The following is a 14,763-nucleotide window of genomic DNA, read 5'->3' on the forward strand; positions in this document are numbered from 1 at the left end:
TTTCAGAATCTCCATTATTTTCTGAAGTGTTGTGTGTAAAATGTTCAACACACTTCATACTGAAACACTGTGTCTACAATTACAAATACTACAGTCAGTTAATCATCATATACATAATTACGGGCCACCCTGTACTTCAAAAATTACATTCTTAGGAGAAGCCTCTGAACCCTTCAGCATTAAGTCATGAGTTCAGCAGGGCAATGGACTCTCTGTTTCTCTTCAATTTGGTATTAGATAAGGTCATCTCTAAAAAGTGCCATCACAGAAGTTACAAAGAAAACCATATGTACGAGGACAGTAACTGTGAAGAATCTATGAGTAATTAGAGAAATACTTCAACTGATTGAAAAAAGAAGGAAGCACAAAAATATTCAGGGAAATTCAGTAATTCAGAAACATAAGTCATTTAGGAATGAAATAAATAGGAAGTGTAGGAACTAAGGTGAAATGGCTGCATTAAAATTGTGAAGAAATCGAAAAGAAAATGACTGTCGGAATGACTGACTCAGTACACAGAAAAGTCAAAACAATCTTTGGTGAAATTAAAAGCCAGGGCAGTAACATAAAGAGTGGAATGCCAATTCCACTGTTAAATGCAGAGGAGGGAGCAGATACGCGGAAAGAGTACACTGAGGGTCTCTACGAGGGAGAGGACTTGCCTGGCGATGTGATGGAAGAAGAAAGAGGAATGACAGGGAAGAGATAGGGGATCCAGTATTAGAAGCACAATTTAAAAGGGCTTAGGATGACTTGGAATGGGAAATGACGTTCCGTGGTTCTTGACAGAGCGTAGAGGAACGATGCGGCAGACCTGCACCGCTGTACTAGGAAAGGTCGTAATGGAGGTGGTTTGCCATTGCCTTCCTCTGACCGTAATTGGGATGGATGAATGATGATGATGATGATGATGATGATGATGATGATGACAACAACACAACAACACCCAGTCATCTTGGGGCATGTGAAAATCCCTGACCCAACCGGGAATCAAACCCGGGACCCCGTGCTTGGGAAGCGAGAACGCTGGCGTTAGACCATGAGCTGCGGACTTAGGATGACTTAAGATTAAATAAAGCAGAAGGGATAGATAATCCAAAATCCCCAGGGAAGTAGCAATGAAAGGACTACTCACGTTGGAGTATAGACTCTAAGATTGGCAATACACCACCAGACTTTCTGAAAATCATCCCACACAATTCCAAAGATAGTGAGAGCTAACAAGTGCAAGAATTATCGCACAATCAGCTTAACAGCACCTACATCCAAGTTGCTGACAAGAATAACATACGGCAGAATGGAAAAGAAAATTGTGGGTCTGTCAGATGACAATCAGGTTGGCTTTAGGAAAGGTAAAGGCACTGAGAGGCAGTTCTGAAGTTGTGGTTGATAATGAAAGCAAGACTGAAGAAAAGTCAAGACATGTTCATAGGATTTGTCAATCTGGAAAAAGCATTTGACAAAGTCGAATAGTGCAAGATGTTCAAAATTCTGAGAAAAATTGGGGTAGGCTGTAGGGAAAGAGGAGTTATATACAATATGTGCAAGAACCAAGAGGAAACAATGACTGGATGATCCAGAATGAAGTGCTTGGATTAAAAAGTGTGAAAGACAGGGGAGTAGTCTTTTTCCCCCTACTGTTCAGTCACATTGACGAAGAAATGATGGAAATAAAAGAAAGGTTCAAGAGAGAGATTAAAATTGAAGGTGAAAAGATATCACTGATGATTTTGCTATCCTCAGTCAGAGTGAAGAATTACAGCATTTGTTCAATGGAATGTCTACTGAGTACAGAATATGGACTGAGAGTAAACCAAAGAAAGGTGAGAGTAATGAAAAGCAGCAGAAATGAGAACAAAAAGAAACTTAATATCAGAAAAGAGCGTCATGAGATAGATGAAGTTTATGAATTCTGCTACCTAGGCAGCACAATAACCCATGATGAACAGAGCAAGGAGGACATAAAAAGTAGACTAGCACTGGCAAAAAGGGGATTCCTGACAAAAAGAAGTTTGCTGTATCAGACATAGGCCTTAATTTGAGGAACAAATATCTGAGAATGTGCGTTTGGAGCACAGAATTTTATTGTAGTGAAACACATATTGTGGGAAACCAAAGTGCACTGAAAAGGTACGGAATGAGGTGGTTCTCTGCGGACTCAGTGAGGAAAGGAATATGTGGAAAACACTGACAAGGAGAAGGGATATGATAAGAGGACATCTGTTCAGATTAGGGAATAACTTCCATTGTACTAGAGAAGCTGCAGAAGGTAGAAACTGTAGAGGAACACAGAGATTGGTATACATCCAGCAAATAATAGGGGACGTAGGTTACAACTGCTACTCTGAAATAAAAATCTTGGCATAGGAGAGAAATTCATGGTGGACCACATCAAACCAGTCAGGAGACGGATGACTCCATAAAGGCCATGAGGGAGTGGGATAAAGAACAACAAGAGAAAAACATAAAAGGAATCCATTCAGGACAAGAAGGAAGATTCAAGGTGAAATGTCTCACTTTTCGTGACAATACTGACTGTAATAATATCTGAGGACAAAACAGATGCAAACATTTCACAAAATTGAAGATAACCAAATCATATGAGAAAATAGAATACATTTAATGCAAGCACAACAGAAAAAAGTATACACAAATATCACACAGAAACATCAAAAGAATTGACAATTTCAGATATTTGGGAGAACAGATACAACAAATGCATCAGATAACACCACAAGGAAAGAAACATCAAAGAAAATGGAATTAGCATACAAACTCGCTAAAAAACATCATCATAAAATATCAGTACCATTCCAGGCAAAAATTAGACACTAAGCAACAGAATAAATGACAACAGGATAACCAAAAATTTTTCAATTTCATTTCCATATTAAAAAACTTCATAGGATGTCCAAAAGATACAAGAAGGGATTTTAGAAGACTTAAAATCACATAAGATACCATACAGCACAGGGAAGATTACAGGGCCATCAGACAGGGCATGAAATTCTGGGACTACAGTCTTAGTTTCTATGCATGTTAGAATTGGCCAACTCAAGTAAAAAGAAAGGGAGGGTCAGCATGAGTGTTTAGAAGTATATTCAGATTAGAGTCTTGGCACTTTTGCTTCAGGGAGTGTTAATTATGTTCTTTATTATTATATAACTGAAGTGTGTTTACAGATATGTATGTGCTTCATACATTAATGATTTGCATAAATGTCACATGGTACAGCAAGTTCTCATACTTGGGACAGAATCCTAACTTGGGACATTTTGTCACCTTTTATGTTGACAGTTGGCACAGCTCTATGGGAGATTCTAGCTGGTTGCCAATTCAGTGTAAATAAAGTTCAATTGTTGTTCCAGTGAACAGACCTCCAGTTTGTGAATTGTTCTTGCAATTAAGGTGCACTATTTAAGCTAAAATCTTTGCTAAAAACATGAAAATGTTTATATTCATGATAATTGGGTATCTGGAAGTTTCCTTGTATGCATGTAACTCTAATAAAGTACATAGCTGGTATCACTTACGTGTTGTAATGAAAGCCTAGCCATGATTTTTTGTTTAAATCTTCATGTGTTTGACATGTATGTACTTTTACAATAACAGTCACACTTAAGCCAAACTTTGGATGCTGTTTTAAGTCAGGACACAAAACTGATTCAAAATAATTGATACGTTATTTTTATATTATTGTTTTACTTTTGAGTTTTAGTGAGGGAAAAGATATGTTTGATCATACACGACTTCGAAAGCCTACTATATCTTCAGTGAAAGTGCCATACAGAATGCAGCTGAAGCCTTAAAAATGGAATGAGCTATTGGAAAAAGAAGAAGAAGAAGAATTCAGAGTTTCAAAATCATTGATTCAGAGGTGGGTAAAAATGTACTGCCGAGTCCTTATAGCTGGGCCACTGTTTTCAACCACAATGAAGAAAAAGTTATATCCAATTTCTCAGCTTTTTAAAAGTGGAGTGGGGATTCTCATTTGCAATCTTTGACATTAGATTTGCTGTGGAGAAGTTTCTTGATAAAAAGGGAGTGGTGGAAACTTGATACAAGAACAATTTCCCCAGCTCAAAATAGGCAAAGACACATTTATCAAGGCAAAGTAATGAGCTAAAAACTCGAATGTGTAATAACATTACATGAGCCAGGACAGCTGTTACACCTGAGCCTACAGATGAAAATTATAATGAACTGGCCAGTTCCTTAAAAGAGATGTCAGCCAATGCAAATGACAGTTTTAGTGAGTCTACTATGCAAGATAATGCAGGGAAAACAAAACTTATTGTAAACAGAAATACAAGCTCCCACAGAGGATAATGGATGTTGCAAGGAAAAATTTTTCTGTTATGTTTTTGGGTGCAGCTAATGGGGTTTTATTTCCACCTTATGTGGTTCACAAGCTGAATAACCTGTATAATACATGGACAGAAGGTAGGCCTATAAGCGCAATATACCACAGGACCGAGTCAGGCTGGACAGAATGAATTCTTTTTGAACACTGGTTTCAGACTGTTGCTCTGCCCTATCTTAAAGACTAGGAGATGTTCCTACAGCGATTATAGGTGAAAATGTAGCTAGCCATATATCAATCAGCATTGTCGAGCAGTGCTCCAAGAACAATATACACTTCATTCTACCTCCACCCAAGAGCACACATTTATGTCAGCTATTGGATTTGACTTTTTGCAGACTGCTAAAACAGGAAGCTGTTGTCTGAGTGGAAAATGAAACACAGAAAATTAGCAAGAAAAGATCAGTTCCCAAATTATAAAAAAAAAAAAGCACTGGATGCAATTCAGGCTAACATATCTACCAATTGGAAAGATTGTTTAAAAAAGATCAGAGTCGTCCTGCTGGAAAAGGCTGCAGTTCTCAAATATTCACCTACAGTGTCAACCACAAATGACACAAATAATGCATCATGATCTACAGCAGAGCATGGTCGGAATCCTTTAAGGAATTTCTAGGATCAGCATGGGAAAAAGATCACTGTCACCACAGAAAGGGGGGGGGGGGGGGGGGGGAGGGTGGGAATTGAGAATGATGTAGTACAGGTACCTGAAAACCTAGAAGAAACCAAAGGGCAAAAGAAAAAGTCTGTCACAAAGAAGTCAGATAAATGCAACAGGAAAATAAAGAACAACTTACAGACATACGATGAGTCTTAAGGAACAGGAAGTGTCTGCAACATATCACTCCATAATAACAATTCTTCAGTTGGTGGAGATAGTTCTCTATTATTTAATGAAGATTTATGCCAGTGATTAGAAACAGAAACTTAGTTTGAACAAATATTGCTGAATAAAGAATTTTGTAATCGTTAAGGTCACCTACTACAAAGACAAGATGATAAAACATGAAAAGGTCTTTATAGGTGAGTTATTGGGCAAGAAAAACAGAAGAACAAAATTAAATTTACATCTACATCCACGCGACTACTCTGCAATACACAATTAAGTTCCTGGCAGAGGGATAAATGAACCACCTTCAAGCCATTTCTCTACTGTTCCACTCTTAGAACAGCACAAAGGAAAAACCAACACTTAAATCTTTCCATGTGAACTCTCTGATTTCTATTATTTTATTACAATGATCAGTTCTCCGTATGTGGGTGGACACCAAAAAATTTTTTGGAGTCAGAGGAGAAAGTCAGTGACTAAAATTTTGTGAAAAGACCCTGCTCCAATGAAACATGCCACACCGAATCTCATACTGCAACTGTGACTCTCCCCTCCCCTCCCCCCCCCCCCCCCACTTTGTGATAATACAAAAGAAGCTGCTCTTCTTTGAACTTTTTCAATGCCCTCTGTCAAAATAATCTGATGCGGATCCTATACCCTGCAGCAGTACTCCAGAATAGGACGGGCAAGCATAGTGAAGGCAGTCTCTTTTGTAGACCTGTCGCATCTTCTAAGTGTTCTACCAATAAATCGCAGTCTTTGGTTACCTTTGCCAACACCATTATCTATGTGATCATTCCAATTTAAGTTATTCATAATTGTAATCTCTAAGTATATAGTGGAATTTCACAACATTTAGACTTCTGTGAGCTATTATGTAACCAAAACTTCGTGGATTCATCTTAGTACACACCTGGCTAACTTAACATTTTTCATTATTTACAGTCAACTGCCTCTTTTAGCACCATACGGATCTCTAATCAATAATTTTGCAATTGGTTTTGATCTTCTAATGATTTTACTAGATGATAAACAATGGCATTATCTGCAAACAACTTAAGACAGCTGCTCAGATTGTCTCCTAAATTGTTTATATAGATAAAGAACAGCAGAGGGCCAATAGCACTGCCTCAGGGAATACCAGAAATACTTCTGTTTTACTCAATGACTTTCAGTCAATTACTACAAACTGTGACCTCTCTGACAGGAAATCATGAATCCAGTTACAAAACTGAGATTATATTCCATAAGCACGTAGTTTCAGTACATGACACTTGCGTGGTACAGTGTCAAAAGCTTTCTGGAAATCTAGGAATACTTCCTTGTCAAACGCCAGAATATCACTTCTGTTTCACTCCACGACTTTCCATCAGTTACTATGAACAGTGACTTTTCTGACAGGAAATCTCAAATCCAGTTGCACAGCTGAGATGATAGCGACTTAGGTATGCAATCTGATTAGAAGGTGCTTGTAAGGAATGGTGTCAAACATATTCTGGAAATCTAAAAATATGAAATCAATTTGAAACACCCTGTCAACAGCACTCTTTGCTTTGTGTAAATAAAGAGCTGGTTGTGTTTCAGAAGAACGATATTTTCTGAATCTGTGTCATCTATTAATAAACTGTTTTCTTCGAGCTGATAGTCTGTGCAGTGGATTACTCCTACTTCATAGCTGCCGACACGGACAAGGGGCTATTAGTAATCACATGGCAAATACAAAGGAGGCTCCATGGCCCCATCCCAGAAAATTTCAAAAATTAGAAGCCTAATTTAGGCTAACACTTTGGTGTTACAACATTGCTATCTGAATTTGCTGCAGTATTTGGAGACCTTTTAGAGTATTTACTTTTTTTATTGTGATCATTTTTCACTTTCCTTCTTAGTGCAATCAACATAAGTAAAGTAGTAATACTGGTACTTTGAACATCTACAGAAGCTTCCATCATATTATTTTTTCACTTTCACTCTGGATATCATTTCCACTGTTTAGTTTTGCATTATGATTTGCTTTAGGCTTGTCTTATAGAAACTGTTAACAGTTGCTGAACGAACACAAAAAAGTCTAATTCCTTGCATTTTTGAGAAAACAACTAAAAAACTCCTTAGCAGCTAACACTATACACATGTAGTGCTTTTGAAATCTAAAATTGTGAATAAAATCACCAAACACAGATAAAGTCACAAAATTACTGAAAACTGATCAGTCAATAATAATTTACTCCCGGGGAAAAAAAAATAATAATAAAATAAAATAAAGGAGACGGCCATTAAGTACAGATAAATGGGTGAGCTGTGCACCTTATGACATTATATGGTTAGAGAAACTTGCCTCCATGGAAAAATCGCAATAGCTTAAATATGAATATCGGTAATATTGTGATGCAACTTTGTTCAAAAGCAATTTTATTCCGCTTCTTTAAACTAAAAAATAAATAAATGTCAGGTGGCACCAGGACCTGGTACAAGTCTGTCAATTGGATGTCACTTTGGCGATTTGCATATCCTCAACACCAACGGCACCGAGTTTTCCCTGAATGATCACCCACCCAAGTACTAGCCAGGCAATGTTGCTTAGCTTCAGTGATTGGGCAGGAACTCATGTTACCAAAATGGGAAGGCCTTTGGCTACCCTTTAAGCTGACAAGTGCAGAAAGAAAAATTTTCATCACCACTCAGCATAACCTACGTAAGTAGCCATCATGGCAAAATCATTCACAGAAAGATTTACTACATATTACTGAAGGAAATCATTAAAATCTATACAACATTTTAACAGTACAGTATATGATTAGTGAAATTTAAACAATGCCTTTTCCAATTTTTTAAAACATCAAATTATAAAACGTCTATTTCCTTAACATTTTTAGCAACTTTCTGTAACTCCATAGTTAAGTTGGCAAATCCATAACAGTTACAGATAATGTGTAATCATTAGCAACCATGCTAGTTCCTTTCTCAAGTACTGGTGTGACCTGTTCAACTTTCCAGCCTTTACGTTCTGATCTTTCATCGAGCAAGTGACTGTATATGATTGCTAAGTTTGGAGCTATCCTATCAGCGTACTCTGACAACAATCTAAGTGGTATACAATGTGGACCGGAGAACATTCCTGTACTAAGTGATTTAAGCTGCTTTGCTACACTGAAGACATCTACTTTTAAGTTACTACTCATGCTGGCAGTTGTTCTTTATTCAGATTCTTACTTCGTCTTCTTTGGTGAAGGATTTTTGGAAAATTATTTCTAGTAACCCCCGCTTTAATGCCTTTTCACACTGGAGATCATGACACATCAAAAAATTCCACAATGCATTGCAAATGAAGACATGTCAAGGGGCCATCACATCACATATTTTATTATTGTGCTTTGTTTTCATGGCAAACTGCTAATGTTCCATAACAAATTGAATATTTTTTCCACTGAGTATTCTTCCACAAGTGGGGTCAGATACCTGAAAGCGAAAAATTATTTGCATTTTACTGTAACAGCAATTAAATATCATTTCAGATAATGGAAATAGCCTGTCTATTTGTTTGCATGCTACGATTTCATTTTTGTTTAAGAAGTAACTTCATACGGAATATTGTGCATCACGATTAAGGTTATTCATGACTGGGTAAATACCTGGACAATTTGTTATGCCTCAACATATAAATGTGCAGACTGTTATAGACAATAATACCCTGTGTAATTCTAGAGAAAAAATTCTCAAGAGTTAAGATTAGAATTGTTCTGCACCATTACCATACCATTTCTATAATGTATATTTTTCTCTCTTTTACAGTGTTCTCATTTCTCTAGAGTATATATGGCATACACACTTATATTCTGGATCTAGCATTATTGTATTTCTGTTGCTGGATGCTATTCTTGTCACCACACAGTCACTTTAATCAAAGATGGACTGGAAATTCATATATGCGATCCATGAATTGTAAAAAATATTTTTCTGTGTGTTTCAATGGTTTGTTGCATTTCAGGGGCCAATGAGGGGGAAAAGCCAGCATTTGCCTGTAAAGTGTGAGAAGCCATCCAAATCTCACACTCTAGCTGACCCAAGTTCATAATATGGTGGTATGCATAGGGTGTTAAACAGCAAGGTTATCGGCGACTTGTATTCAATGCAAATGGTCATTAATCTGTTATCTCTCTAGTTTCTCAAGCAGGACTGATTAATAGTGTATTTCCAGATGTCCTACTGAGTTGTTCCCATTTCATACCACAAAATGGAAACAACAACTCTGTAGAACATCTGGTAACATGCCATTAATCATTAATCTGTTTTTTGGATTCAATATGAGTCTGGTTTACTACTTCATTTTGCAACCTAGTGTTCTACAAGTTATATTGATTGAGCAGGTCATTTCTGTTATCTAAATATTTCATTAAGTGAATATTGAAATCTCCACAAATATTCATTCACTCCCCTTTGATAACTTGCACAATGTTTCTAGTTTTGTAAAGTAAACTTGAAACTTTCCTAGCAGGAATTATGCCATTAGGTAGAATTAGTTTATGGATATTGCTGGGAGCAAAAACTGTCCATTTCAAAAGATATGAATTTTATGATATTTTTAATATTAAGTTAAAACTAATCCAGTATCCCAGTTCCTCACACAAAAATAAGATGCTAACACTTTACAAAGGTATTTTATAAATGTGTACCTCTGCCTGAAATATTAGCACAATTCCTCAACAGGCTTGTTCTGACGAGGAACCACATGGGAGTTAATTATTCCTCATATTTAGTTGTATGGTGTGGAAAGGTTTGGGCTTTACGGCAGCTTTTTTTCCTGGGGCTGGAGATGTTGCTAAACCATGCCCAATCCAGGTACTTTGAAACTGTTCACCTGAATGGCAAAGTGTGCTGGGGCTCAGTTCTGCAGGAACCACACGAGGCCCAATTCCCTTGTATTCCAGCTGAAGTATTAATTCTGTTTGCTACATGTCCATGTAAGAATTTCCTTCCACATACCCTTCAAAAAAATATTGTCCAAACTGGTATCATGATGAGATCTCACATCAGTCAACATGAGGCCACTTTCTTTCCAACTCTGGCACATACTGGACATCTTCCTTTGATTAAAAAACCACATTCCCTGGATGTGAACTTTTATATATTGCACATTCATCACAAAATAACACTCTTGAATGACCCAAGTGGTTCCTTGGATAGCATAGTAAAGGAAGTAAATGTGTTTGATATGTCCTTGATGAAATGTCAACAATGGAAGGAGTAACAGTAATGCTGACCGAATAATTGAGATTTTCAGTAGTCAATAGGAACATGACATAAACTGAAAATTGTGCTAAGCTTTCTGGTAATATCCCTCAGATTTGACTACAGAATACACACACACACACAACGTATGGCTACCTTATCCCAAACACCTACATTGTAGCAGCACTTCAGTTTAATTAGAAGGGAGCCACTTTAAGGTTGGAGAGAGAGTGCTCAACATAGGTTGAAATGTAGCCTTAAATGGTTCTATACTGAGCACTATCAATCTCACAACTGATAACATGACTGAATGAGGGGAAAGTGACTAACCATGATGTGGTCAGTTACAACTTGACATGATTGAAGAGTACTCAACCAAAATCTTCTGTAAAGTGAACCACTTGATATGACAGGAGGCTAAGAGTTTTTATAAAATTGTGAATATGGTTCAGAATATTTCTACTTCAACCAAATTTTATGTAGCATTGTGCAAGTGCATTTGGAAACTTTCCAAAGCGCACAGAAGGCTGCAACTTCTGCTTCAGGTCACACTCAGAAAATTCATTGACAAAAACATCGGTCTAAATTACACTCCCAAATCTCTTTTTAATGTGGTCACACACTGTTGAGTGTGGTATGCTAAGTTCAGCTGCTTTTTGTGAATCAATTTCAATGGAGACACCCATTAATTGATCAACTGTGTCACACATTTCCTCTTGCATTTTCTTACGTCCACTACCTAGTCTGCCTTTTTACTGCCTGAAACAAAGCATTTTTCTTGCAGTCAAGTATGTTTAGTTTATGAGGGCCTGCCAAAGTGATCTAAAAATGTACTCATTTCATTGAATTCCACAGTTCATTGAATTCAATGAACTAGTTTCTAGCTGAAATCTAGAACTGCCAATAAAATTTTAAAAGAATGACCGATAGCTGAACTCTATTATTTAAAAGTCAGTATAACAGTCACTGCATGCAACAGCCTTCTGAATGGAAGGTAACCTGATTTTTTAGGAATGTTATTTAGAAAATTTAGAGAACCACTATTTGAAGCTGACTGGGGCTCATATGAAGGCATATAAAAATTGTTTTTCCCTTGCTCCATTTGCAATTGGAACAGGAAAGAAAATAACTAGTAGTTCTGCAATGCACCCCTCATCACACATCATTTTTTGTGGAGTATGTATGTAGATCCAGGAAGCAAGAAGAAACTTTGTATTGATTTTAACACTACGATTCTCAGCTTCACTGCACCATTGATTTCATACCACAGGTCTGATGATGAGGTTTTTCTGAACCTTGCCATGAGATGGTTAAAAAAATGGCAACCAAGACAAGTGTATTACCATTTAGTACTGAAGCTCAGAGCTGGTCGCAGGTCTTTTGTGAAGTCTTTTGTCTAAAGAGGGGGGGGGGGGGGGATCACACAGATGTTCAGCTCTGACATTTAAAAGCAGGTAGAGATGGGCTAAAATTGTAATGAGTCCTGCATTGCAGAAGTTTAACATTTGTCATGTATCTCAAAAATCTCCTGGAACTGGCAGACTGCTGCACAATGGAAAGGATTTATGTCACCCATATCACAAAATAGTCCTGGGACTATTGGAAGTAGTGGAGTGAGAGAATGCTGTCAATGTGTATGAAGCACAAAAAGAAATACCTAAATTTGGGAAAATTGACACCAAAATCTGCAAAAAAATATCACTGAACGTGGCCATAAAGTAAAACATTTTCTTCCTAATGTTAGAGGAGGAGGATCAGTGTTTAAAGATCCTGATGACAAACGTGGTCATTAGAGATGGAGCTCAAGCTCAGATCAGATAAGGACGGAGAAGGAAAATAGCCATGCTCTTTCAAAGTAACCATCCCACATTTGCCATAAGAAATTTAGAGAAACCATGGAAATCCTAAATCAGGATGCCTGAATGCGGGTTTGAACCATCGTCATCCTGAATGCGAACCCAGTGTGCTAACCACTACACTACCTCATTTGGTTTTTCCTAATGCTAGCTATAACCTTTGTTCCTTCTGATTTCTCCTATTAGACTTTCTATCCAATCACTAAACAAATATTTTTGATTTTCAGTAAAAAGCTACTTCTGAATTTTAATGACTATTAACAGTCAACATATTACTTCATTTCTTTGTGTGTGCGTCTTTTGTTCAGCATTTATTTTTTCCCATTTACTTTCATTGTGTCTTATATATTTGTACCTACTTGCATGCAGGATCTCATTTGCTTTTTGTACAACCCATTCTCTCTTCTTTGAGATAAAGTAGCTTTTTCATTCTATTTGTAGACTGCATACATCTGCCATCTGAAGAACTATTTGGACTACTAATACACTCTGAGACAAAAAACACACACCATGAAGGAATTATCCAAATGAGATTGAACTCTCCTGGTCACTGAGCCGTATGGCCAGTGACAGGTTGGTATCCCACCACTGTCCAATGTGCCTCCAGACTCACCTTTGGCTTGGAACCTCACTGATTGGAGTATAATTGTCTTCATTGATCAGTTATGCTTTGAACTGATCCACGATGACCAGTGAAGATGTGGCTCAAGACATCCTGAATAGCGGTGGGATACCAACCTGACTGTTGCCCGCTGTATGGCTCGACAACTAGGAAGGATTGTCTGGGGTGTCATTTCATTTCATTTCATTTCATTTCATAGCAGGACCCCTTTGGTTGTCACTTTTGACACTCTTACAGCACAGTGGAGTGTCAATAATATTCTACACCCCGTTTTGTTTCCCTTCATGGCACACCATCCTGGATTTACATTTCAACAAGATAACACCCACCTGCATGAAGTGGGAGTTTCTACTGCTTGTCTTCATGCTTGCCAAACCCTATCTTGGCCAGTAAGATCACTTGATCTCTCCCGAACTGAGAATGTCTGCAGTATTAGGGGCAGAGCCCTCCAACCAGTTCGGGATTTTGATTATCTAATGTGCCAGTTGGACAGAATTTGGCATGATATTCCTCAGGAGGACATCCAACAACTCTATCAATCAATGCCAAGTTGAATAACTGCTTGCATAAGGGCCAGAGGTGGACATCTGCTAAATTTCTCAAGCTTTTTCCCTTGAATAAATCATCCAATTTTTCTGAAATTGTAATCATTTGTTTGTTTGTACATGTACATCACATACACTGTTTTTGAATACTGAATAAATTTTCAACAGCCAAGATTCAGTATTCATAATACTACAGATCACCCCCAAGTTGGCAATGTCAGAAGAGTACATCTAATGATTTCCACCCCATTCAGGTAATTCCTTCATGATGGGTCAGTTTTTTGTCTTAGAGTATCAATTGCTAGCAATACAGAGATCATGCATTGACGAAGACAATCTTTGTCTTGTACACACAAAGTACCAGTTGGCAGCAGTAGGTTCTATTAAAGAACAGTGCTAATACAGATGTTATGATTAGTGCAGTGAGGTACTATTGAACAAATGTCATTCACTTCGGAATGTTCAAATCTGAGGTCAAGCTACTTGTTCAATGAACAAGTAACTGTACGTACAGATCATGTTATGTTTATGAGATTTATCATAGTATCCGATTTGTTGATTTGCCATGGTACAAAAAACTTTGTTATCCAAATCAGGTTCACTAAAATTTTGTCATCAAGAGATAGTTTTTATTTTTTTAAAAAAATAGTGTATCGTCGAAATGATGCCTGTGCAACCTGAAAACAGAATTTTTTAAATAATGTGCCATTATTAGTTAAACATTATTGATATGAATCAACAAGACTTGTGGACCTTTTACTAATTGTTGCTGAATATGAAGAAAAGTGGTGGCCAAAAAACAGAAGCACTTAGACATATAATTTATGAAAAAAATAATTATCTGTGACTGATACTTTCCTGAAGAAAACAGCAGGTTGTCAGTTTGTCTGTCTTGATGCATGTTGCTACTAGGTTACACATCATGTTTTCCATAACACTAGTAGGGAGCAAACTGCCCTTTAATGGGCCGTGTTCTCTCTTTTCTCCTCCTTTGTTGTAAACAATCTTATTTATCAGCATTTTAATCTGTGTGTGAACTAAATACAGTCAACACATTACAGAGCCAAGTTAGTACAACACAGATTTTCCATCGGCCTACATTTTCTCATATCTGTACGAGTCTTCATTATTGTGTCATCAGTTGAAATTGAAAATGGATATCCTTTCCCAGGGAACAGAGTTGGGAAATTTATTTTATTACTATGTTCCTTATACGTGGACACAAAACATATTTGACAGGTAATTTACTTTTAGCATGCACTGCATCCTAATTTCAAGGTTGACAATAAAGTTTGTACCAATTAGAAGTATCAGTTACACTGATA

General features: G+C 37.2%; 1 protein-coding gene across 5 annotated transcripts in view; it reads right to left on the reverse strand.

Annotated features, from left to right (window-relative positions):
* The window catches only part of LOC124723158 (palmitoyltransferase ZDHHC2), a 279,047-nt gene that overhangs the window by 83,369 nt on the left and 180,915 nt on the right, over window positions 1-14,763 (reverse strand). Inside the window, exon 8 of one of the 5 annotated variants that reach the window (XM_047248354.1) lies at window positions 8,558-8,645. The exons of the other annotated variants lie outside the window; for them this stretch is intronic. Coding sequence (XP_047104310.1) covers window positions 8,567-8,645 — 79 coding nt within the window. The 3' untranslated portion in view covers window positions 8,558-8,566. Of the gene's footprint in view, window positions 1-8,557; window positions 8,646-14,763 lie in introns of those variants that run through there. 5 annotated transcript variants of the gene reach the window in all.

Source organism: Schistocerca piceifrons, chromosome X (assembly GCF_021461385.2).
Source record: "Schistocerca piceifrons isolate TAMUIC-IGC-003096 chromosome X, iqSchPice1.1, whole genome shotgun sequence".
In the NCBI taxonomy this organism is placed as follows: domain Eukaryota; kingdom Metazoa; phylum Arthropoda; class Insecta; order Orthoptera; family Acrididae; genus Schistocerca; species Schistocerca piceifrons.